Source organism: Podarcis melisellensis, assembly GCF_964234715.1.
Source record: "Podarcis melisellensis genome assembly, chromosome: 8".
NCBI classification, from domain to species: Eukaryota; Metazoa; Chordata; class Lepidosauria; order Squamata; family Lacertidae; genus Podarcis; species Podarcis melisellensis.
In genome coordinates, this window is record NC_138540.1 from 58,429,545 (window position 1) to 58,455,360 (window position 25,816).

Sequence of the window (25,816 nt, forward strand, 5' to 3'; positions counted from 1 at the left end):
CAGTTTTCATGATTTGGCATAATTCTGCTTCTGCTTGTCAGGAACTCCACAGGGCGCTGGTGTCCTCTCTAACCACCTGAAATCTTAATTTGGGAACTCCTTTGGCTTTTGAAATTTCACTAGACATATTTGCTCGCTTAATTTTCAAGCATGTTGTTGCAACCCGGAGGGGCTAGATGCTTGTTTTCTCCAGGAACCTTTGTTCTTGGGAAGCAGGATTCTGCATGGTGTGTCATGCTGCTTCTGTTCTTCCACAGAAGTGGGTCGTGAACATGGATTGGACAAATCAAGCTCAAGCCTGCAAATTGTGATATGAGAGAGGACTGAAGTCTTTCTCTGTTGGCAAACTTCTTTTAAAAATTGAGAAAAGTTTCCTTTTGTTAGCTGTGGATTCCATCAGATATTGTTGTGCAGCAAATTGCTTGCGTGGCTTACTGAAGCCATGTGGAGCTGTTTGCTCTGCAGGGGCAGTGCTCTGGGACGGCAGCTGATCTCTGCTTGTGGCCTCTGCATCGCGGTCTGTGTGGGTGGAGCTGGTGGGTGGGTGTCCCTGCCTTGTGCTGTGGGGTTTGACTACAAACCCTCTAAGCCCCCTTCAGCTTGTACGATTCTTCCTCTTGGCCTGCAGGCTTGTCGAATCTCCTTCTGGGTTGCCAGGATGCCCAATTAATTTGTTGTGCAATGGCCGTTGGTACCTCTGCACAGCTGGGTTCCTGGCGCTGTTTCACTGCCAATTCTTGCCTAAAGTTGTGTATTAAAGTTTGGCAATGGAACAAGGGACAAGAGAGCAGGATTAAGGGAGGAAATCTGGGCCAAAAAGGTTTCTTACAACAAACAATTCCTTACTAAATCCCCTTTGGGCACATGGTTGACTGGTTTTTGTGAAGCCAGCAAAAATGCCTCTTTTTGCTTTACTTTGCAGCAACTCTTTAGGGGATGGGCTGTGCTCACTGGTTATGCACCTTGTCTGCATGCAAGAGGTGTCAGTCTCAGTCCCCAGCATCTTCAGCTGGGGCTGGGAAAACTCCTAGCGCAGTCCCTTAAGCTGCTGCCCATCTGTGTAGGCAATCCTGAGCTTGATGGACTAATGGTCTGAACCAGTATCGTTTCTTGTGTTCCTGAACCTCACCTTGAACATACTCTCTGCTTGAGAGTTGCCCCCCCTCTCTCCTCCAGGCTCTTGGCTTGGCAGGCTGCGGAACCGATTCGCTGTGCTTATTAATTCTGCTTGGTCTGATTAATGTCTCTGAGCTGGTGGTGAAGCAACGCAGTGGGGCCCCCACACGCCCAGCCCTCCAGCACAGCAGCAGAGAGGCTTCCCACACCTCCCAAGCTTGGCCCAGTTGTGTGGGGCTGATGGATTTGCACATCCTGGCAGGTGTGTCTCTTGTCGAGTGATCTAACTTCCCTTTGAAGATTCGTTTCCCATTGCCTACCTTGTGCTATGTAGGCCCAGAACTAAACACAAAGTTTTCCAATAAAAATAAAGAAATGAATGTGAGATTTATCTTGCAGAATTGGGGCTGCTTTGAAATCAACTGGGAGCGATGGCAGAAGAGAACAGGTGCACTGTGAGCTGGGCTGCAAGCTCCTTGTCTCCAGACTGAGACGCTACTGATTTGAGGTGGGACTCTTCAAGGCTGTCTTCCCAGGACATCAGCTAGGACCAGCCTTCGCCAACCTGGTGTCCTCCAAATGTTTTGCACTATGGCTACCATCAGCCCTGGGCAACACAGCCGTATGATGCTAGTTCAAAGCATCTAGAGGGCACAAAATTGGCAAAAGCTGGCCTAGATTCTTGTCTCTGGTTTTCCTGGGTTTGACTTAACTGCTAGAAGGTCCTGTTGCCAGTTCACTGCTGATTCTCTTTGCCTGATGGAAAAAGATGGTGCTGGTGACCGGAGTAAATTGCAAGCACACATCCTCCTGGGCATATAGGACAGATGTGACGTTCGGTGCTGATGTTACAGCAGGAACAAGCTGCAGCCAATAAGAGAAAGAGATGCTTCTGTGCAAAAAACCTTCACAACCACCCTTTGAAGGTAGGCCAGGCCAGGAGAATTGGATCCAGCTTGCTTTCCCCAGCCCTCACAGGCCAAGGTTGACGAATTACCTGACCTCACAATGATGTCAGGTGACCCGTTTTAGCCCCCAGGGATGATCAGCTGAATGTCTGTGCCTTCAGGGTGCCATGTATGGGGTTTTTGCAGGCGCTGCCAGTCAGCAGTGCTTGCAATCCCCCCTTTAGCCCACCTGCATGTTTACCCACCCTCTCATTCCTGATGTTATATGATGTATGGCAGGTGAGTGTGGCTTCGCCAAAGCAGCCTTGCAGACCTGAGATCCCTTATATTTGCAGGGTAGGCCTTTGGCCAGTTTTGGTGTGGGAAGCCACTGGCTGCTTGAGGCTTCTCAGTGGGAATCATGGCTGGGTGTTGATGTGAAGAGCAGAGGCTCTGCCGGTACCTGTGTTCCCCTTTGAAAGGCTCTTTCAAAGACTGGTTGCTGCCTGTGGTACATATACTCATTTCAGCTCAACAGATCTGACAGGTTCTTGTATGTGTTCCCTTTTATCTCTTCTAAGCACAATTGTCTTGGTTTCTCCTCTGAACTCCGTGGTGCTCTGGAGCAGTGTTGAATAAGCAGGTGTGCTTCCAAAGATGTGCTTCTTGAGTCACAAAGAATAAACCCCCAAAGTGTCCCTTTCCCACAAGCGGCTGGATTGTTTCCTTCATCTCTTGCTTCAAGGGGCCCTGGAATCGCTGGTTTCTATCTTGCATTAAACTGTTGAGCTTGATGCTTTTGATAAATTACCATGTAGCTTTGCCCTGGTGCCAGGTTAACCTGAATGATGCTGTTTTGTCAAAGAGCTTTGGACTCCTTTCATAAAGCAGGCGCAGGAGTTATTCTCTTGTGGGAGGGAGGGAGGGAGGAAGACTGCAGCATGAGAAGGAGAAGACTGCACACACCCTCCCCGAACTTGTATGGGGAGTGATGCTCCCAAGGCAAAAGGGAGTAGGAGACAGAGACAAACAAATATTGGTCTCCAAGCACCAGGATTCATAGTTGCTGCTCTATGTTCTAAGGCTGAAAAAGACTCCTCTTTCAGATCCAGATTATTTGGAGAAACTGGGTGTACTGTGCCCATCTGTAAAATGGGTGGGTTTCCCTCCAATTATCTCACAGGCACTGGCACCAGGAGTTCTCACCTAAAGTTGCCAGGTCATCAGTGGTGACCAGCAATCTTATCTTGGCAACTACATGGAGCAACTGTAATGTAGTTTTCTGTGCCACAAGAGTCACATATTTTTGAAAAGCTGATAACACAGGGAGCCAGGGAGTGTTTCTTTTGAAATGTGTGTTGTTTGGGGGGGTGCAGCTTTAGTTTGTGCTTTGGAGGGATTGCGCGCTCTCTCTCTCTCTCTCTCTCTCTCTCTCTCTCTCTCTCTCTCTCTCTCTCTCTCTCTCTCCCCTCACCCCCCAGCAATCTGTGGCCACTGAGTCTAGGCAAAATTTGTAGACCCGACTGGGGCTTCATACCCTCCAGCATTTCTCTGTTGCAAATAGTGACGTCCCATCCCATAATGATAATTTTACTATTTGTACCCCACACATCTTACTGGGTTGCCCCAGCATTCTGGGTCACTTCCTACATATATAAAAATGTAATAAAACATTAAACATTGAATGCAATCCCGTATAGGGATTTTTTAAAAAAGACTGCTCAGGGATCGGATAACTCCATACCCCCCCCCCCAATATTTCTCCAATGAAAATAGGGACATCCTATGGAAAAGTGGGACATTCTGGGATCAAATCAGAAACTGGGACGGTTTCTCTAAATCAAGGACGTCCCTGGAAAATAGGGTCATTTAGAAGGTTTGGGAGTTTTATTTATGGAGGAGAGGTCTTTCCACGACTTTTAACTATAATGTTGGACTAGATGATCCTCAGGGTCCCTTCCAACTCTGCTATTCTGTGATGGTTATGTAGAGTCTCCATGTTCCAGGACTGTGTACCTTTAAGAACCAGTTGCTATGGGGCAGTAATAGGGCAGGGCTGTTGCCTCCCTGCTCTGCTTGTGAGCTTCCTGGAGGCATCCAGTTGGGTGCTGTGGGGAGCAGGATGCCAGATTAGGTGGACCCACTTGTTCGGCTGGGGGTTGATTGTGGTTGAAATGATGGTTCAGTACATTGTAAGGGTTGGTTTCTTTCCTGGCGTACGCAACTCCATGCGTTGGCTGACTAATTTCTAAAAGACTTGCATCTCCCTGTTAGGCACTTCTGGAAATCAGGCTGACCAATCCTGTGATTTCTCATTGATGAGTGAGGAATCACTCTGCACATGCTCAGGGGCATTGTCTCACTGTCATGTGCTGCAGGGCTGAGCCCTGGCATCGTCAACTGGTTCCTGGGCTGTGCTCTGTTGAGCCTTGGCTCAGACTAAGCTCTGGGTTTCCTCCTCGCTTCCTTGCAACTTTTCTTCACTTGGATGGGACCGTTCCAGGCTGCTGAGCTGTGACTCTTTTGGGACAGTGCTTTATTTACTTTTTCTGCAAATGAAAATCTGGTTGCTCTTCCAGTTTCTGCTTCCTGTTTTCCGACAGCGCAAACCCAGCATCCTGTATAGAAACCTCTGGAGTCTTAACACTGTACTTAAAAAAAAGAAAAGAAATTGGCATGGACTGTGGTGGGGGTGGGAGGGGGAGATGTACTTATTTAATATTGCACTGGAATCCTCGCTCTGCACCACTCCCCACCCTTTCCCCCCTGCCTCTGGGGCAATATCGGCACTTTTAAACCAAAGGGATGCAAGAAGCTTGTGTTTGAACAGTGCTTAAACGCTAAGAGGCTAAAGCTATGAGGATGGAACGGGTGGAGAACCTGCATCCCATAGTTTTTTTCTCTGGGGCTGCTGGAGAGGGAGACAGACTAGATCAGAGGGAGCGGTGGAAGGCTCCCAGGGAAAGCCTCCTCGTGGAGGAGAACACTGGTTTGTGTGTTGTACTGTACTGTATAGGGCAGGCATCCCCAAACTCAGCCCTCCAGATGTTTTGAGACTACAGTTCTCATCATCCCTGACCACTGGTCCTGTTAGCTAGGGATGATGGGAGTTGTAGTCCCAAAACATCTGGAGGGCTGAGTTTGGGTGTGCCTGGTATAGGGCTTTACTTTTTTTTTGCATCCTCCCAATAGTGTGTAGCAAGGATAAAGGTAAAGGTAAAGGGACCCCTGACCATTAGGTCCAGTCGTGACCGACTCTGGGGTTGCGGCGCTCATCTCGCTTTATTGGCCGAGGGAGCTGGTGTACAGCTTCCGGGTCATGTGGCCAGCATGACTAAGCTGCTCCTGGCAAACCAGAGCAGCGCACGGAAATGCTGTTTACCTTCCCGCTGGAGCGGTACCTATTTATCTACTTGCATATTTATGTGCTTTCGAACTGCTAGGTTGGCAGGAGCAGGGACCGAGCAACGGGAGCTCACCCCATTGTGGGGATTCAAACCGCCAACCTTCTGATTCGGCAAATCCTAGGCTCTGTGGTTTAACCCACAGCGCCATCCGCATCCCTTAGCACAGATAGGGGAGCCAAATTTAGCCTCTCTGTCAGGCCACACCCTCTCTCCTCTGGCTATGCCCCTCACCAACCTTGCTTCACACACCCTGCTTGATTTCTCTTCCTCCCAAGGAAGTGGCATGCACAGTTCTCCTCCTTCTCGTTCAATCCCCACAACAACCCTGTGAGGTAGGTTAGGTTGAGAGGCAGGGACTGAATCAAGGTCATACCCAGTGAGTTTCCTGGCTAAGTGGGGATTTGAATCCTGGTCTCCCAGGTCCCACCCAGTCCAACACTCTTAACTACTGTACCACGCTGGCTCTAGCTTGCTACTGTACAAGGGTAGAATTATCTTTAGTTTCTCTGCTCACTTTTGCTCATTGTCCCAACCGCTGCTGGCATGTTCAAGGTGTTGATACAAACATGTAAGTGCCCCCTCTGCAGTAACTCAAAACAGGGCTCTTAGCTGTCCCTGTCCAGATACGACAGGCTGCCACTATCTGCACTTTGCGGAAACAATTGAAGACAGCTTTTATCCTGACAAACTTTTCCAGCTGGATGCAAATGTCTCTGCCGTGGGTGTCTGTTTTGTATTGTTTTGTTTTGTGTTTTAAATTGTTTTGTTCTTCTTTTTGTTTGAATTGCACGTGACACTAAGACAATTGTGTAGACGTTGATTTATGCATAAATGATTAATAATCTGGCTACTGGAAGGGAATATGGTCCTCATGTTGTAAAAGTTTCTCACCCTTGCCATACAGCTTGGTTTACTTGCCTGGGCTCCCTCCAGTTTCGATCAGGATTCCAATACCACAGCAAGGAGAAATAACGGGTGCTGAAGGCAAGAAAGGGTTAAAGTGATAGAGCTGATTTCTAGAGTGGTGAGGCAGATCATAGAAAAAGACATGGCTAGAGCAAACTGGGAAGTGGCAAGAATCTGACTGGCCTGAATAGCAGTGTGAGCAGCCTCCTTATGGTGTGGGGGGTTGCACGGGTATGGGGGGTGGGTGGGAAGACAGCTTAGCCAGGAAAGCACAAGGTCAGGGATGAACAAAATGCCCATTCTGGAAGCAGCCTTGGATGGTATCACACACTTGGTGTGTGTGTCGCTCCGATGATGATGATGATGATGATGATGATGATGATGATTATTATTATTATCATTTCTATACCGCTTTAAGAAAAATCTCCAACCATTGCATGTTCCCCCAATCCCCCACTACTTTGCCCTTGACAGCACCAGACAAATTTACTCCTGCCTGCCTGCAAATATAAACACATCTCTTTTTAAAATATGGTTCCTCCCCATGTTAATATTTTTATTCCTGTTTGGTGGGTGAAACGATTGCAGCCTTTTGATGTATCTTTTTAATTAAACATTTTCCAATGAGACTTAGGGAGACTCTTTTAAAGGATTTTACGCTGCAGAAGCTGTTAAGCTGAGCTGTCCTTTCTGTGCAGGGTGGCAGGGATATATGCGTGCTCACGAGGGAGCATTTGTACCTTTTGGTGCCTCCTCCCCACCCCGTAGCCTGAAGTGGTACAATCCAGGAAAAGCTTGATCGAGTCTGTTGATATATAAACGGGTTTAAGACATGGAACCCAGCCTGGAACTATGTAGATAAAAGGGGTGGGGCTATGCAGTTAGAGAATGAATGACTCCCTCCTGCCCTCCCACCTCAGACGGGGTTGGGGGCAAAGTAAGCCTTTGCAGTTTGTGTCTGTGTCTTCCTATGTTCCAGTAACAGATTATGCTGTCAGCATAAGATCGTTAGTCTTGTTACTTGTTTCTGGAAATCTGCATAGGCTGTACATGGGTGTTAAGGATCAGGCATTCTGATTTATTTATTTTTTACAAAAGGAGAAGTTGGGGAAAAGAATCCCCACCCTCTCCTGATAAGATGTATGACACATGCTGTCATATAAAGGTAAAGGTAAAGGTACCCCTGCCCGTACGGGTCAGTCTTGACAGACTCTGGGGTTGTGCGCCCATCTCACTTAAGAGGCCAGGGGCCAGCGCTGTCCGGAGACACTTCCGGGTCACGTGGCCAGCGTGACATCGCTGCTCTGGTGAGCCAGAGCCGCACACGGAAACGCCGTTTACCTTCCCGCTGGTAAGCGGTCCCTATTTATCTACTTGCACCCGGAGGTGCTTTCGAACTGCTAGGTTGGCAGGCGCTGGGACCGAGCAGCGGGAGCGCACCCCGCCGCAGGGATTCGAACCGCCGACGTTTCGATCAGCAAGTCCTAGGCGCTGAGGCTTTAACCCACAGCGCCACCTGCGTCCCCCATGCTGTCATATGCAAGGTGCTAAATCATCTTGAACCCGCCTTATCCTGAGTCAGCCTTCTAGTCCAGCATTTCTTCCTCCCAGTAGCACTGGCATCCCTCCAGGGCCTCGGAAAAAAGGCATTTGCTAACATTGCCACCTGATAAAACTGAAGGCATTGAGGTCCATCTGAAGGCATTAAGGACCATCCTCTCTCACTGAGCTACAAGTGTTTCCCTGTGTATACATGAAGTTGCCTTACTCTGAATTGAGCAACTGGTTCATCTGACCCGGCGTCATCCACTCTGGCTGGCAGCTGGACGGGGACGGGACACACACTTTCTCATCACTTGTTACTAGGGCTTCTTTTAAGCAAAATTTCAAACTGCTCAGTGGTGTGTGCTTATAATTTGAATGTGAAGTGTGCACCACTACAACACGTTAATGCATTTTACTTGTGTGTGTGCACATGCTTTTCTGCTAAAGTCTCCTTCAGTGATGTTTAGAAGCCTACACAGAGTGGGCGAAAATCCTCAGCTGGCAATTTGGCATCTAGAATGAAGAGGGATCTTGAAGAGAGAGTTGAGAACTCAGACTTCCTAAGTGCCTCTTAGAGGTCAATATGCTGGGGACTCTTGTTACCGTGATAAATCTAGATGGGAGATTTACCTCTTTTCAAAGCTCAGATTGGATAATTTTGTGCTGTGATTATGCTTCCAGGCAGAAATCTTTCATGTTGCTTTGCCCCAGTAAGGTCTCTGTTAAGAATGCCACACTGGATATTTCTGGCATTACCATTGCCGTTATCATAATACTTGCAACCTCATATGTCTTGCCAGGAAAGGGGTCTCCCTTCAATTATTTTCTTCCTGGGTACAGACATTGATGAATACTCTGCAGAGACAGAGCAGCCATGGTGCCTGTGGGGAGGGTGTTTTCTGGGGGTGGGTAAAGAAGAAATGGGCTCCAGGGCAGCCCAGGACACTTAATTTACCTTTTGCATTGTTGTCACTTTTTGCATCACCTGACATAGTACATACATGACTTGGATTTTTGAACTGCCTCCCCCCCGTGACTGCCCATTTGAGTCTGACTGCCCGTTAAACAAAAAATAAAAACCCACCTGCCTGTTACTTGATCCATTTAAGGGGGGATTCTGGAGCTTGAATTTGGGACTGCGTGCATGCAGAGTTCCAGCACTCAGCTCTAGCCCCTCTTGAAACTCTGCCCGGAGTAGTTTCGGCTAACACTCTCCCCTTTCCCTTCTGTGTGTTTCCTTTATGTGCATCTGGAATTCAGCGAGAGTAAATTTATATTCTATTATTAGAAAAAGAAATCACCAAGGAGATGTGTGAGTCTGTTCAGCCAGTCAGGCTAGAGAGGTATCAAATCACTCTCTAATTAATATTTTAGAAAACCTTTTCCTCTTCTGGGTGCATCACTGTTACTGGGATGGAAGGGTGATCAGGGAGGTACAGAATCTCAAAATACTTGCTTTGATTCTGTCTTGAGTGAGATATATATAGAGAGAGAGAGAGAGAAAGAGAAAGAGAAAGTAACCCACCTTTGCGGTAGGATCCTGAGTGGTGTGTCACAATGACATGGCTGGGAGTTCCCACAGTGGGGGTGTCTGTTGCTGACTCGAAGCCTGGTGGGGCTCACCAGAACCCAGGCTGAGCCAGAGTGGTGTGTGCCTAGGCACATGGGATTTCCCCCCAAACTGATAGCATAGAGTGGCCATCCTGTGGCTGTCCAGGTTATTAATGAACTCCCATCAGCCCTAGACAGCATTGCCAGTAGTCAGAGATGAAGGCAGCTGAACCACATCCAGAGAAAACAGCATAATTGTATGCCAGGTTCATTGCCATAATCTGGAAGCTGCCTTATGAGGCCACCTGGCTGGCAGCAGCTCTCCAGGGTTTTGGGGAGAGGGGATATCCTGGCTCTTCTTACCAGACTCAAAACTTGAACTATCACCACAAATGGAAGTTCTAAAGGTTTTATTTATGGAATCTGTGTAGCATCCCAACATGCGCCAGCAGATCACAAATTGCTTAGGCATGGCAAAGATCTCCAATTTGGAGACCCTTCCACTGGATCTGGACTACCACGATCCAGGCTACTGGGACTCTTCCCTGCTCAGATTCTCATCCCCCAGCCTGATAGGACCTCCCCAGCATCCTCCTCCTCTGACTCTTCAGTTTCCTCCCATTCCTCCCTCTCCAGGATGTCTCCATGGGAAGCCTTTCTTGTCGCCCTGCTCCCTGAGCTATGGCTGGTGATGCTTGGGACTGAACCTGGGCCTGAACCTTCTGCATGCCGTGTTTGGGGTCTGCGGCCTCCAATTGGCAGAAGTGGCATGGTTACATCTGCAACATAATACCCTTTCTTCATGTATAAGCACTCGATTTTATAGTGCAGCATTGCTTACACTTTGGAACTCCCTGTCAATTGACATCAGGCAGGCACCTTTGCTATATAATTTTGGTGACTGCTAAAATATTCTTGTTTAGACAAGCCTACCCAGATCTTTAGAAAGTTGGTGCAGGTTTTAGCTTTCTGAACGTTTTAAATTATTGTCCATTTTCTCACTGATATTTTTATAAATTGTTTTATCTTTTTTTGGAAACCGCTTTGAGGTTTGTTTGCTTTTACAATCAAGCAGTGTATAATTTTTTAATGAAATAAATTCCCACTGTTCACAAGTTACTCTACCTTCCCAACTTTTAAAAGCCCCCATCCCCTCCGCAGACAGTCTTCCCTCCGGGCTCTACTTGGTTGGAAGCCAGCTGCAGCGGAGCAGGTTTGGCGGCTCAGGATTGCGGTAGACAGAGGAAGCCCTCCAGATAAATGGGTGCAGGGTTTCTGACAACTGCACTTTCTGCCAGGCAAGCGGTCTGAGCAGGCTATTGGCTGTGGGGTGTCCCCCTTTTGCTCAGATTTTTGCTTGTGGCTCCTGCTGGAGCCGAGGAGGCCGAAGGAATGGACATCTCATCCTCTTCAGCTGTTTTGGATGCTGTTGGGTCTCGCTGAGCACAGTCTGATGGGAGATCCTTGGGATTCCAAAAGCCAAGAGGCGGCTGAGCGCCCGGGGGGCACCCCAAGAAGCAGAGAGCTCAGCTCCCCCCTCCCTCCTCTCGCTTTTGGGATGCTGAGGCAATTTCCTGTGCATGGCAAGCAGTCCTGGGTTTCCAAAGCCAGCTGGAGCAGTCCCTTTCTCTTTCTCCCTTTCCCAGTCCCAGAATTCCAGACATGCTTCTTCAGAAGGAGGGAGAGAGAAGCCTTGTCAGCATCAATGAGTTTAGCACTGGAGCAGGCAGGGAGTTAACCACTTCACAGCTGTGCAGGAGTGGACACCCCAGGCATGGAAGTATGGTGGTAGATGGGGAAGTGTACCCATGTCCCAATGCTTTTATGGCTGAAAATGCATGTGCTATAGCAGCAAAAGCAAAAGGATTTTTCATGTCTGTGTGGTCACTTCTGGCTTTTTTCTGGAGATGCTACTGCTGGAATCCTTGGCTTCTTAAAAGGTGCCTACAAAGTTTCACTCCTTGTTCTGAGGCTGCTCCAGGGCATTCTTCCAATCTAAGGGGCAAACCCCAGAATCCCTTGCCGTGTTGCAGGCGACTCACAATGTTTCGGTCATGGGCTGTCATTCAGAGCCAGAGAAAGAGTGACTTAATAGTACATGGCTTCTCTGAGCCTATGTAGATTACCTTCCGGCCTTTGAGATCAAATGGGGCATCCTTAAACACCCTTGAATCCAAGCATTTATCTTTGGTGTTGGGAGTGAATGTAGCTCAGGTTCAAGAGCGCTGCTTATCTGTCTTTCAACCCATGTTTTCAAGGTATTGACTTCAAATGTGTTCCAAGCATGTGGTATATATCTGGCTGCACAGAAGTAAAGCTTGTTGGGCCTGCTCAGCCACTGTGCATGTCCCCAGAGACACTGTCTTTGTTATTACCACCCTTCATATTTTCTTGGACCGAGCCCTGACACTGAAATCTGGTTCAGGGTCTACATTTTGGCATATGTTAAGCTGACCCAACTCGTTAAATGGATAACACAATGGAAGAATATTAGATTGTTCACAAGACCTTACAGTGGTACCTCGGGTTACATACGCTTCAGGTTACATACACTTCAGGTTACATACTCTGCTAACCCAGAAATAGTACCTCAGGTTAAGAACTTTGCTTCAGGGTGAGAACAGAAATCGTTCTCTGGCCACACGGCAGCAGCAGGAGGCCCCATTAGCTAAAGTGGTGCTTCAGGTTAAGAACAGTTTCAGGTTAAGAACAGACCTCCAGAACGAATTAAGTACTTAACCCGAGGTACCACTGTATTTTCTTTCTTTGTTCCCCTTCCTATTGCACTTCTTGTCTTGGTGTTTGTGCAGGGATGTGGAGAGGCCTCAGGCCCTTTCTGGCCTCTCTTTGCAGGCCCCTTCCAATTGTCTCTCTGGGCCACCACCCCTCCCAAGCCATACCTCTCATCAGCCTTAATTTGAACCCCACATTGAGTATTTTACCTTGCTGGGATGTGTCTTTGAACTCTGCTAATGTCTCATGCTGCCCTGGATGCAGAGGAGTGTGCAGAAACAATCTTGCTTTGGAAAGGCAAAATTTACATTTACAGTGGTACCTCTACGTACTTAATTTGTTCCTGAGGTTTGTTCTTAACCTAAAACTGTTCTTAACCTGAAGCACCACTTTAGCTAATGGGGCCTCCTGCTGCCGCCGCGCCGCCGGAGCACGATTTCTGTTCTCATCCTGAAGCAAAGTTCTTAACCCGAGGTACTATTTCTGGGTTAGTGGAGCCTGTAACCTGAAGTTTATGTAACCTGAAGCGTATGTAACCTGAGGTACCACTGTATTGCTTTGCTCACTTTTTCCTCTGGCCTCACCCACCCCTGGTGTGTGGGGCCAGGAAGACTGCCCAGAAGGGAATGTGGCCCTCAGGCTGAAAATGCTTTCCCCTGTCCAGTCTAGTGCACTGAGCTTGCCTTGCCACTTTTGGTTGTGCTCACCACAGCCTGCCAGTTTTCTTGTGATCTGCTGGAGACTTCAGTTCCATGCAGCTCTGCCTGATCTTTTCCTGGCCACTGTTCCTCCAGCCCCTGACCTACTTTTCCTCCTCACAATTGAGTGTTTGTGAGCAGGGGGAGGGAGACAAAGAGACAAAGAAATGCTAAAAAAGTTTCAAGTTACTTTTTATCATCTTGGAGGGGGGAATGCAGGCTTTGAGTGGTCAATAGTCTGGGACAAAAGTGAGCTGAGGGCACCGTCCGATGGCCGTGGTGGTCTGGGTCATCGATAGAAGCCTCAGCTGTGCCCAAAACACCTTCTCCCGGGGCCAATAAATGTAATTTTGCTTAAACAGCCATCTGCCTCCTTTACTTGCCAAGGAGCCTGTGCAACCCCCTCCAATCTCTTTCAATGAGGGTCCAGGAAAAGCAGGGGAACAGGGAAGAGGGAGGGAGGAACCCTTCCCGCTTCTGTACAATAAAATTGGACGCTGACCAACCTGTTCCTCTCATGGGAGGCCAGCTCTGCTCTTGCTGTGGCTTCCAAACATTGCCAGGATGTGGCTTTGGAGTGGTGGGTGGGTTTCCAGACCCTCTTCAGAACTGCTGAGGAGAGGACAAGGATGCCATGTTGTTCTGGTGGAGAGTGCTAAGCGCAACTGCTCCCCAACCCCCTTCAGCATGTCTTTGGCACTTCCTAATTAGCAAAGAAGTATTTTTTCCAAGTCCTAATGGTCGTTTGTCTCCAATAGGCAGATGACACCCAGCTCTGCTTTTCTGTTTGTTCCATAAGCAGCAGAGGCCGTGCAGGTTCTGAATCGGTGCCTAGAGGCAATAATGAGCTGGAAGTGAAGCAAAATAGTGAAATTAAACCCAGACAAGACAGAGTTTCTGTTGCTAGGCATTTCCCAGGTCCAGGATTTGGTGATACAGGCTGTTTTGGACAGATTTGCAACCCCCTGGTCCCTTGGAGAAGCAAACAGGGATTCTTGGTTCTGCTAGAACTGTTATTGTCACTTGAGGCCCAGGAGACCTCAATCACTAGGAGTGCCTGTGCCTGCCTTTGATTGATGTATCAACTACAGGCTTTTCTGGACAGGGACAGTGGTGTCAGTTATCCATTCTCCTGCAATCTCCAGGATAGACAGCTGTAACTAATTTTATGTGGGGCTGCCCTTGAAGGTGATCAGGAAATTGAAGCTTGTGCAGAATGTCATGGCCAGCGTTTGGTGGCAGCAGGGAGTCAGTCACATGTAACTCTCAAACAGCCGAACTCATTGTCAGTTATCTTCCAGACCCACTTCAAGGTTCAATTAAAGCGCCGAATTGGCCTGGGCCCCAAATATTGGAGAGAGCACCTTCTCCCATATCAACCTGCCCATATGTTAAGATCAGTGGAAGAGGCTCTTCTGCTGGTTCCTGCATGACATGCATTCCACCAGTGGGAAGGTGAGATTCAGTGCATTCATGATGGAGGTGGGGACTTGAATCCATGTTTCCCAGACCAAAGGCAGGCTTGGTTGATTCTTGGAGGCGGAAGATCCTCCCCCTGTTGACTCATGTGGTGTTTGTCCTTATTGGCTGCCAGCTTTCCATGCAGTTTGGAATTCTTTCACCTTTTTATGTTCTTGCACTACAGCATGGCCAAATGCTTAAAGCGATGCAATTTGCAAGGAAAATCTACTTAAGGGAAACGAGTAGGAGGTCCAGTAGCAGCTGCTGCAGGTATTGTTGCATTGGGTATTCAGCTGCACCCTCTTGCAAAGATTTGTTTGGCCCAGGTGTGAAACAGTCCCTTGAGCATCCTTGCAATAGCATGGAGTTCCAGCTGTATCACTCCCATGTTGCATGTGGGAAGTTGTAGTTTTTGGTTACACACCTAGGATCCTCTTGTTGAGGTGAGTTTTGGACTCACATCTTCCAACTGTAAGATAATGAATCAGTTTGCAGTGGTGAAGGAAGCACATCATCACCCACGGTTCTCAACAGCTGCCCTGCTTTGGTCTTACATGCCCAATGTTGTGGGGTGTTGTTGTTTAGTCGTGTCCGACTCTTTGTGACCCCATGGACCAGAGCACGCCAGGCACTCCTGTCTTCCACTGCCTCCGGCAGTTTGGTCAGACTCATGTTGTGGGGTACATTGTCTTAATCTCCTTGCCCCCAGCCTTCTCCGCAACCACCAGCCCCAGGTAACCCAAGTACTACCTTGACTCCACAGCTTGTTTAGATCATGGTAAATAAGCAGATAGCCTTAACTGAATTTATTTGCTTTGTATTTGTGGAGGGACCAGTCGTTTGGCTCTAAGCTTTGGCTCAGCCTGCCTGTTTCTTTTCATGGAAAGGCCACAGCTTAGTGGCCAGGCACCTACTTCAGACTGCAGAGAGCCACTGCCTATTGGAGGAGACAATACTGAGCCAAGAGAGAGCAAGCTCTGTGTTAGGCAGCTTCCTTTGGGGTTCACTTGGTTACATTTATAAGGGTGAGCAGGTTTTGTTTGGGCCGAGCTATTGCTATCTGGGCATGGAGACTTTTATTGTCTAGCTATTTCGTTTCCAGTTGATTGGAACCTTTTGGACTGGATCAACTTAAAGATTGATTAAGTCCAGCCTTCTGGCATTCATGCAGATTCCTTACCCACCCAACAAGTATGCTGTCTGCCCTTTGGAGCGAGGCAGATCCTCTTCCCAGGAGGTTCCGCCAGGCTTAGAGCGAGTGCTGTGCTCTCCCTTCCGCTTGGCCTATCGTGAGCGATCAGGTCTGCTCTCGCTCAGGGAAAATGAATGTGTCCCTCCCTCCCTCTCTCTGTGGTTGCTGCAGATCAATAAATCAATCCCTGAGTAAGGGCAGCGTCCCCCATTGATGTGAAGGCAGATGATGGTGCCATTCCAGTGGAAGCATCAGGGTGGGTGGAGGGAAGGTGCTAATTCGCCAGTCTCTGCTTTGTGTCTGCTTTTCCAGCTTTGCCATTCTCTAAAGAGGCTTGGAATGGAAATTCCTAGGGCACTTGGAAAATCTGCAGGCATGGAGCTGTGCCATTTTGGGTTCCTGTCACCACTGTTGCTGGGTGGGGGTGGTTGTGTTGGTGGGCTTTAAATCCCCCCCCCTTTTGTAGGCCAGGGCCATCCGTTTAGGAGCCAGCCCTCCCAAAATATCTCATCCAGTCCCAAGCCTGGTTCCAGGCGGCAACATGCCACAAATGCAGGGCTGGTACGTTGCAGGTGGATGTGTACAGAGACAACTTAGGCAAGTGAGCCCAGCCACAACCTGCTGGGATCAGGCTCTCCCCTCATCCCAGGCCACTGGGCACATGATCTCTATTACTGTTGAGGGGCAACTCCTTCCTTACACCAACCAGATTTCCAGACTCCTCTGTACAATCTGTTAATTCAGCATTAAGCCCATTTTGCTTGCACAAAGTTTGCACAGAGATTAGATAATATTTGGGCTTAATTGGGCATTCTTTCCAAATTCTTTATGAGACAGTTATATGGCAATGAGATGTCATCCTTCATTCACCCTGATTTGCTTGTGAGGTGCTTAGTAATGGGAGTTCCCATTAGTAATTCTTTCATCCCATGCTTTTCTTCCCATCACTTCCCAAACTGAAAGAAATCAAAAAAAGCAAAAGCAGATTTGTTTTGTTAGGATGGAGAGGTGCTTTAATTCATGGAAGGTTCATGGTACAGCTGAATCTTTCTTGCAAAATAATGAGTCTGGAGGCACACTCAGTCATCTGTGTGTGCTCCAAAGTCCTTCCACCAAGCTTTTCCTAAAGGGAAAGAATTGAACTTAGCTGTGTAACACCCAGTGCTCCACCCCCGGTTGTGGTGTTGGGATGGGTGTGCACTAGGTGTTTGCAGTAACAGAAAATGGCTTCCCTTGACCCAGCACCTGCTTTTTTAGCAGAGAGATCTTTGGGCCCCAGAGGAGCAATTGTGCCTCTTGGATTCCTGGGCAAACAGCTGCTGCTCAGACAAGAAGCAGCAACTGGTGTCCAATGCTACTTTTGCAGCAAAGGAAACTGATACGGTGGCCATTGTGTGCTGGTCTCTGCTGTGCGCTCCTGCTCTTGGGGGCCTCCTTAGAAAGATGAGAGCCTGGAAAGTTGGCTTGTTGATCAGGGCCTGGTTGCCATTTGTGGCTCTTCTAAGAAATACACTTTAAAAACACACACGTGTATTATTTTCCATGTAAGTGCTTACCTGAACTGATCCCCACATTCTTTGTTACCTTGGTATACACGGGATATAAGGGCCATTGCCTATTTTTAAAAGAGAATGTCTCTGGCCATGTGCTGAGTGACTTTTCCAGCATGGCTGAGGCATCACAGCCTCTGCCCCTTTTGCATCCAGAGCGTTGCAGAGGGTAGAACTTATGTGTCTGAGTGTGAAGCTTCTAGGCTGGGTGAGCCCAACACCATTATTTGGGCTAGTAGTGCTTTGCATTTGTCCTGGTGCGATTTTTCTCTAGAAGACTGAGTTCAAGTCTTTGGATTTCTGCTCTCCAGCCCCAAAAGAAATGCTAGACTCTCTCCCTGCTTGGACAGAGCACAGGGTCCTCAGTTTTAATCACTGGTCGAATTTGCTAAGTTGCATGTTTCAGCGCTCAGTCCTCTGTGTGTGCAGGCAAAACTTCTGGTTCTGTTGGTCGCTCCTGTTACCTTCCCAATTTGGCCCACTTTGCGCTGGGCTTTAATGGAGTAAAAGGGAGGAAATTCCACTGGGACGGAAGGAAGTGCGATAACATTGAGTGCTTTTGCAACAAGGCTGGTTCTGGTGTATAAAAATAGTGTTTGGGTAAGCAAGCACTTTGCATTATTTGTAGTCTGAGTGAGGAGGCTTGGCAGCACCCACAGATGCTTTTCAGAGCAGCCCCAGCAACCCTCTGCCCACTGGGACCTTGCAGCTCTGCAGGCGGCTTCTGTGTGGGAGAGGAGGAGAGAAGACATTTGGCATTTCCACTCACAGTGAGGTGGGTCAAGCCTGCTCCCTGCAGGGTTCAGCTGCACTCCCTCAGATAGCATTCAGCAGTCCCTGGTGCGGAGACTGTGGTGGCTGCCATTGCTAAGGCGACTGACGTGGGAGGCTCTGTGGAGTGCTCAAGTTGCAGGAAAGCAGCAACAAAGAAGCAGGGGGAGAAGGGAGGCCTGTGGGTGGGATGTGGGACTCTGTGGACAGGCTTAGGCAGCAGCACTATGCCAAACTCACACCTAAACCCCTGAGCTGAATTCTGCAGCTTGCATTTTGCATCTTTCAATATATGAGGGAGGAATATTTGTGTTTTCTCCGCTGTGGTTAGATATTATGCAATCAAACTTCCTTTGAAAAACCCATTTGCTGCATTGAGAAGGCCAAAGTTATGCAATGAGGGAAAATGTTCCGTGGATTCCAGTCACATTCCACTTGGATCACCTTTTAGGCTATTTGTTGCCAACCAAAAAGCCCTCTGAAAAACAAGTAGTCTCTTTAATGACTTTGCCATTTGCGTGCAAGCAAGAATCGCCGGGGGGGGGGGGGAGAGAGGGAAGAAACCGAGGTGGGCTTCCTCTGTAGCAGGTCTGCATCACTGCCATGTAGGTTTGAGCTTATCTTCCTGTCTAGGATCTAGTTTTGTGCCAGCACATGGCAGAGTGTTGGGGGATAGTTGTATGCAAGAGGGAGAGGCCCTTCTGCGTTTTGCTTGCTGCATCCCCACAAATCCATGTGTCTTCATGCAGATTGCAAAAATTTGTGGCTTCTCAACACCATGTGTTGTATGGGAAACCACAGCAGCTCCTGTGGAATTTGGGTTTTTAGCCATGCATATCTGAAGAATGAATATGATGTGGGAATCCTTCAGAGGCAACACAGAAGATGTCTAGGGAGGTACTGTATAGCTGTTGATATCCAAACAGACCATTGACTACTGCTTACTTCTGCATACCCCATTTTCCTCCAGCATCTCTCTCCCCACCCCCCATTGCCAAAGGCCTTTCTGACTCTCTGGGATGTATCAAATGACCATAAATTGTATTGATTCATCTCATCAGAGACACAAAGTAATAGTTAGCAAAATTAAGAGTGTATGTGTGCAGCCTAGGAAAAATCTGATTCATTTATGACCATAGCCACACATTCCAGTAGGTAGCCTTTAGGCAAGGTGCTTCTCTTAGCTTGACCTCAGCGCCCCCCCCCCCCACTGCAGTGTGAGGACAACAGTACTGATCTACCTTACAGTGGCTCACAATGTAATGCAAAGCCATTGTTTGTTTGACAAACTATGAGCTATCTCTCACATGATCTAGCAAACCATGGCTCGTTTCTCCAAGGTTTGTTTTGTTTTCCATTTTGTACCTTTGTGGCTGGAGCGGAGCAGCCAAATTATAATTAAGGAACCACTAATAAATCTTAAACCATTATTAAGTAAGGGTTTGGGGTTTGCATAGAACACTGAGCCATAGTTTAAAAACCCCAAATTTCTAAGCCAATGACGGATCATGGCTTCAAATTTTGGTTTGTTGGTAGATGCTGGAGAGACTTTGGATGATGAAACAAACCATGGTTTAATAAGCAATAGTTTAATAAACAGCTGCTTAGCATTGTGTGCACACCAGGCCAGTGTTGGCATTCAAATTGCTATGCACTGAAATAAATTATATTAATACTAAGCATTGTGGTGACTCTCCTCTATTGCATGGAGAATATCCAGTTGCATTAGTTCCATGTGCTTTGCTGCTTGGTGCTTCTGAATAACTTATTTGAAATCACACTTACTGCATGGATGAGGCCTTTCTCTCTTGCATATTTTCTCCAGCTGTGTCATTTCTCTCTCCCTCTTTCTGTGTGGTTTGGTTTTGGGGCGGGGTGGCAGTGGAACCCTACACCTCTCCTTCGCTCACAGATGGGGCCTTTCTACAGTGTCACTGCTGGTTTGCATAAAGAAGAGGGAGGCGTGTGGCTACGTATGGGGTTGGCTGACACCCAATGAGGTTTTTAATGCGCACTTCACCTCAAATAAGGAAACACAAAGAGGGCCGTAACACAGGGAGGCTGGCCGGGTGACATCACTGCTCAAAGAGTGACCAAAGTGCAGTTCTTGTCTGGTGGCTGGTTAACTTGGAGCAGGACGGGAGGCTGGCTCGGACCGCCAGAGTGACTCTGTGGATCTGTGCATTAATTCTGCACCCCTTTGGGACATGGTCACGGCGCCTTCCAGCTGAAAGGAGGGCAATCCAGCGGGCAGATGAACACTGAGAAATACAGGAAGTTCCTGGATGGACTCAACAACCTGAAAGGTACAGACACAAGCTCCTTTATTTCTCTCCCATTGGAGTGTGTGTAGAAAGGAGCAAGGTAGCTGAGCCAGCTCTGTTGCCAGGCTCAGGAGGGAGCAGAGCCCATTCTCCGGTGGGCACAGGCGCCTGGGATAGGAAGGAATAAGCTCGCAAAGGCTGGCGACGGACAACAGTTTTGCAGCCAGTTGAAGGTGGTTTGCCAGGCACTTCACTTGACTGGAGAGGGGGGCAGCTGTGCACAAGCGTTCCTTTTGTTCCACGGCTGCCTCTGGTCAAACAGGCTTTGCAGGTTTTTAGGACTCAGTGAAAACTGCAAATCCTTTTGGCCACTGGTGCAAATGGGATGTGTGTCTGTATCATGAGCAGCAGCAGCACCAGGGATTTCCTCTTCAACCTGCCTTCAGCTCTCTGAAGAGCCATTGTCTCCAGCTGGAGACTGGCTTTGTGGGCAGTCAGGCTGGAAGGGAAGCGACTGTTCTCCTTCCCATTAATCTCTGTCCGCCTCAGGTCGGCTGTTCTGTTGGTGGGGAGGGGATCGACCCCTGTCCTGCTTTGTTCTTCAAGAGGTAGCTGGTCCAGCCTTTGTCCTGGCGGTCCCACCTTGTTTCCCGTACCCATTTCTCCCAAGGTGTCTCAGTGATGCATGAGTCAGAGTTTAAACATGAACCTCTTTCCTGCAATAGCTGAAGGTAATGGCTTTATAGGGACAGAAAAGGATCTAGAAAGCATTTGCTCTTTTACATAAGAAAAACAACTCTTTTTTCTTAAAAAAATGTTGCATTATTGCCATTCCTTGGAGTCCAGAGAGGGCTTTGCTAAATAACAACCTGAGAACTTTGCTTTGCTTGTTCCTGCCCTCTGAATCTACCATCCTTGCTAGGTTCTGATTTGCAGAGAAGTTTCCAAGCATTTTCGCTCTGTGTGGGGTTTTTTTTTGGGGGGGGCGGGATATGGATGGACAGACACATAAAGCTCTTGTATGAACCAGGATTGTAGACCGGAGGGAGCAGATGGTGCTATGTGATCCTTTTGTAGCAGGATCATGATGGATGGAGACACTCCTTGATGCTCCAGCCAAGCTCTCACTTCCCAGCTCCATTTTCCCCCCACCTCTTTCCCCCCACCCCACCCCCAGAGGTTGGGAGAGGGGATAAATGTGTTGATGGACATTTGATCAAGCTCTCTGTGGCCTCTTGAAGCAGGTGCTGGATGGTGGGGAGGGGGGCGCTTGCACAAATGTTCAGTCTGCGCATGCGGTGTGTGGCTAGTGAGATACTTGGGCATATGCTGAATGGCGGCTTGGCTCAATATGCCTTACAGATATTTTTGCAGCAGGGCAGTCTGTGGCATGCTGGAGATGTTCAGAGCCTTCTCTGCCAGTTTGAAAAGGCAGAATGATGCAGGAGAATTTGCTGTGCCCAAATGCTAAATGGTCATACTTGAAATACTGCTCCGACAGGGGAGATGCTTATGGCAGGGGGTTCAACTGGCTTATTTGTAGCAGGAAAGGATTTTGGTGGATTCCTAAGGCTGATGCTTGTTTTCACCAGGTTATGTCCAGCCACCCTTTTGGGAAGGTTGCCTTCCCCTTGGACCCGCAGCCACATATTTCCCGTGCCCAGTTGTCTGCAAGCCCCTCTGAGCAGCAAAGAGAGAGGGACAGGAGCAGCTGCAGTGGGAAAGGGCAGAAGCTGATTCTAGGAAAGAGCCATAGCTTGGTGGCATCCCACCAATGTTGCATACAGATGGTCCTGGGTTCAGTCCCCAGAATTTCCTCCTAAGTCTGAGAAATAGTCCTCTCTTGAGCCCCTAAGCAGCCACTGAGAGTTGATGTTGTGTCCGACCATCACTTTGAAACTCCCTGCCCATTGACACTAGGCAGCCAGTCTTTGTGGTTAAAACATTTTTGGTTAGGCGAGCCTATCCAGACATGTCAATGTTGATGTGCTTTAATCTTTTTTTAAAACTGTTGTTACTAATGTTTTAAATTGTTTTAAACTGTTTTATTGGTAGTTTTAATATTTCGCATAAAACACTCAGAGATTTTGCTGCAATCAGTTGGTGTCTGAGCTTCCCCAAATGAATAAATAAATCCACCCTGAGCTTTTGGTGGACCTAGAGTCAGATTCCTGGGTGTTGCAGCTTCCTGTGTCCCTATGGGCAAGGACTTGGAGGGGAATGGGCAGGCAGCTGGGCTCAATGGCTCAAACTTCCTCTGTGTTGGCAAGCAAAGAAGTCTGCTCATCGACTCTTTCACTGGCTTGAACTGCAGGAGAATATTGTATCTTGTTGGGGCGTCTCATTAGTCAATGTGTTTTGGCATAGTTTTCTCTCTCTTTCCTGTTTATTTTCCTGGCCCCCAGCAGGGCTCCAGAGCTTTCCTGGGGTAGTCCAGTGACCCACTTTGACTTGTCGTGGCCTCTGTTCCTTCCGTTCCCTGTTGGAATAAGGCTGGTTGGTAATGGCAACTCCAGCGGGGAAGTCTCCCCGAACAAGCCTGTGTTTCAAACACAATCTAAATTTGAAATGGTCGTCCTGGAGCCAGGCTTGTAGACAGCTGCTCACCTCATTGCCTCTGTTGATTTAAAAATTGCCTCTAGGTGACCAGGAAGGAGATGTGGAAGACAGTTCTTTTTTCCCCTTTTAGGTGACTGCTGTGCCACAAATGGTTGATATATAGTGTGGGGTGTGGGTTTTTTGTGTGGTTTTTTGTTTAAATGGGGCAGTCTTTGACTTGTTTGAGGCTATAATGGAACCAAAATATGACAGTTTCCTCAAATAAAACAAGTTATTGGAGCTGAGGAAATCAGGAATTGCCTTAAATGGGGACGCAGGGGTTAGAAACAGCTTGGACTCTGCTATTTATTATGATGACTAGCAATAGTAGTGGCACCAGCAGCAGGAGCTGACGTTTTCTCAGGCTTAAAAGCATTGTTTGGGAGAAAGGCACTCCTTTCTCCTTTTGACTATTATACTTACGGTAAGCAATGATCTGCCATGACTCAAATGGGATCCCAGACAGCTTAAATTCAGCCCTGGCTGTCCATAATTTTTCTCTGGAAGTGTTCTCAGCTGATCATGATGTTTTGTGTTGCAAAGGTGAGCTGTGTGTTTAGTTTAGCTCAATGCCAAAGGGGCTGCCCTCTGCCTGTTTTCACATTCCCACCTGGCTCGCTGTCACTTTCATGTTGCCAGACTTAGAAGAGAGGCCTGTGACCTCCTATTCCTGCATTTGCCATACAAGAAGAGTTAATCCAGTTCACTTAAATTGGAAAGACTTTGCGTGCGCAGAAAGAGTGTGTCAGAGAAGAGAAAGTTGGGGCTGTGTCCTTCATAGATTTTTTTTTCTGTCTCCACCATTTGCAGCTGGTGTTGGGGAATCAAGTGTAAACCAAACTCCTGCATGGCTCAAGTAGTGAAGCAACTGTTTGGAATTAAGGGCAAGCCTGGAGACATTCTTTTAACACACACACACACACACACACACACACACACACACACACACACTTCATATAACCCTCCCCATTTGGCCAGCACATCAGCAGCTGTGATACAGAAGTGAGTTTGGCAACTCATTGCCAACCAGCTGGCCTTTTTGTTTAAAAGTACCTTTAAAAAAATGAAAGGTATTGCAGACCTGTCTTCTGCCCGGTGCTGGACCTTCTGTTTTTCTCCACTTGGCCCAGCTGACCTTGTGTTCCACTTTTGCTCTTCCTGCATTCAATTCTGCATCTATGCTGGTTTAGGGCTAGGCAATTACAGTAGCAGGTCGCTGCTGGATTTGTGGAAGAGACGGCATTTGTTCTCCTGATGCAGTCCCTGCTGTGTTCCTCTCCCCTGGGCTTGTAGACCCTCTCAGGGAAGTAGAGGAACTCTGGCCCTTGGACTGAAGGAATGCTCAAGGAGCTTTGGCAAAGATTGTGCCCAGTGGGGAGTGAAAAAGACCTGGATTGCTGTGTGGCTTTTTGACATATTCCTTTGGGACCCTGCTGTCTTGCTAGCCTTCTTCACTTCTTGATTGTTTTGAACCCACTGTGCTGAAATTATAATTTCATTGTTTTATATTTTATGTAAGATGGTTTGAGAGATTTTTTTTTTAAGCAACAACCAATCAAGCAGTGTACAAATTTCATGAAATAAACAAATGTTCTCATGCCTGCAGTGCTGTTGCTGTCAATGTCACAGCTTCCCCACATTTCTGCAAAAGGCCTTCAAAGAGATTGCAGCCCAGAACTGTGGTATTTGGTAGCAAAGTTGATTCTGTTGAATTTGGACTCTGGTCACTGGAGCATCAAAGTAACTGTCTTCCTTTTAGATGTTTGGTTGTAACTGTTTTTGCTGTGCTATTGCCAGAGGTGGCTGTCCTGCAAGGACTTCATTAGTTTTCATTTTGTATCTCTTTGGCCTCTGCATGCAGATGGGACAAACCTTGGTGTTTCATGGCTACCTCACTGCCCTGTTTATTATGTACCCTGACAGGTAACCCTTGGCAGGTAACCCTTCAGCGCGTGCGTCAGAGAGGGGGCTAAGACACAAATGCTAGTGCCTCAACTAGCATGTTAGTCTTCTAGACTTGTGTTCAAATCCAACCAACAATTTATTGGGTTGCTCCAGCTACTCTGTGCAACTTCTTCACAATGAAATGAAATAAAACCTGGTGCATGAATTCTGAATTCCTGATTTACTTGCAGCTTTCAGGGTGTTGGGCAGCAATCCTACAGGCTGAGTTGGGCAATTGGGGATGGATTCTACTTGACACTGGTGCCAAGAATGAAGCAACTGCTGTGCTTAAACAATATGACGCATGGAGCTTAAATCAAGCTCTGCTACAGCCCCAGAGTTACCTTAGAATGTTAGCTTTTATGTCTGAAACTTAGAACTTAGCTGCAGAACCTCTGAGTGTGTGCAGAATACTTTCTCATCACTTGAGAAACTACAGGCAGCCCTGGGTAGACTGGGGCTCGTGGCTTCCAGGTTGAATGATGTGCTGGGGCAACCCAGCCAGATGGGCAAGGTAAAATAAAATGGTAAATTTTGCACTTTTGATGTGGCCTCTTTCTAGCCCCACATGACATACTGAATGCATGGGATGGAGACTGGATCACAACGTTCCACAGATTTGGTACCCCCTGGTGGGTCACATGAACGGGTCTTGTGTGGGAGGGGGGAGAATGATCCACAGATGCTGTTTGGATTACTTATACCGTGATGCCATGATCCCATAAAAGTATTTTGCTGATATGATTCTTTTTGTACGTGAGGCCCTTGCGAAATGTGATACACTTCTTAACTGGATTGAAGGAAGATATGTCTTAGAATCTAATGTTAGAACTTGGATACTTAGAATAACCTGTCCTGGGCTTCTTATGAAGGGTGGGATATAAATAAAACTTAACAAAATAAAACACCATCCATCTATCCTGCAGATGGGTGGAATGGAGAAAACACCTTTGAGCCTGTGTGGAGTGCCCTTTTTGTCACCATGAGGTCTGTTCGGAAAAATCTGCCTATACGTTTCCAAGCCCAGTTCAATGTTGAGTCAGCTGCAAATCTCTGAAGGAACCCCTTCCCCTCCTCCACTTGCCCAGGCTTTAAGTTTGGTACTAGAGGTTCTTATAGTTGTCCTCCTATCAGGTGAACAATGCTGTGTGAAAATGTGGGGAAAGACCTTTTTGGTGGTGGCACCACATCCC

The 25,816-nt window shown here is 47.7% G+C and overlaps 1 protein-coding gene across 5 annotated transcripts in view; it reads left to right on the forward strand.

The window, feature by feature from the left end:
* MACF1 (microtubule actin crosslinking factor 1) overlaps positions 1-25,816 on the forward strand; it is a 287,679-nt gene that overhangs the window by 27,821 nt on the left and 234,042 nt on the right. Inside the window, exon 1 of one of the 5 annotated variants that reach the window (XM_081922837.1) lies at positions 19,970-20,123. The exons of the other annotated variants lie outside the window; for them this stretch is intronic. Coding sequence (XP_081778963.1) covers positions 20,072-20,123 — 52 coding nt within the window. The 5' untranslated portion in view covers positions 19,970-20,071. Of the gene's footprint in view, positions 1-19,969; positions 20,124-25,816 lie in introns of those variants that run through there. 5 annotated transcript variants of the gene reach the window in all.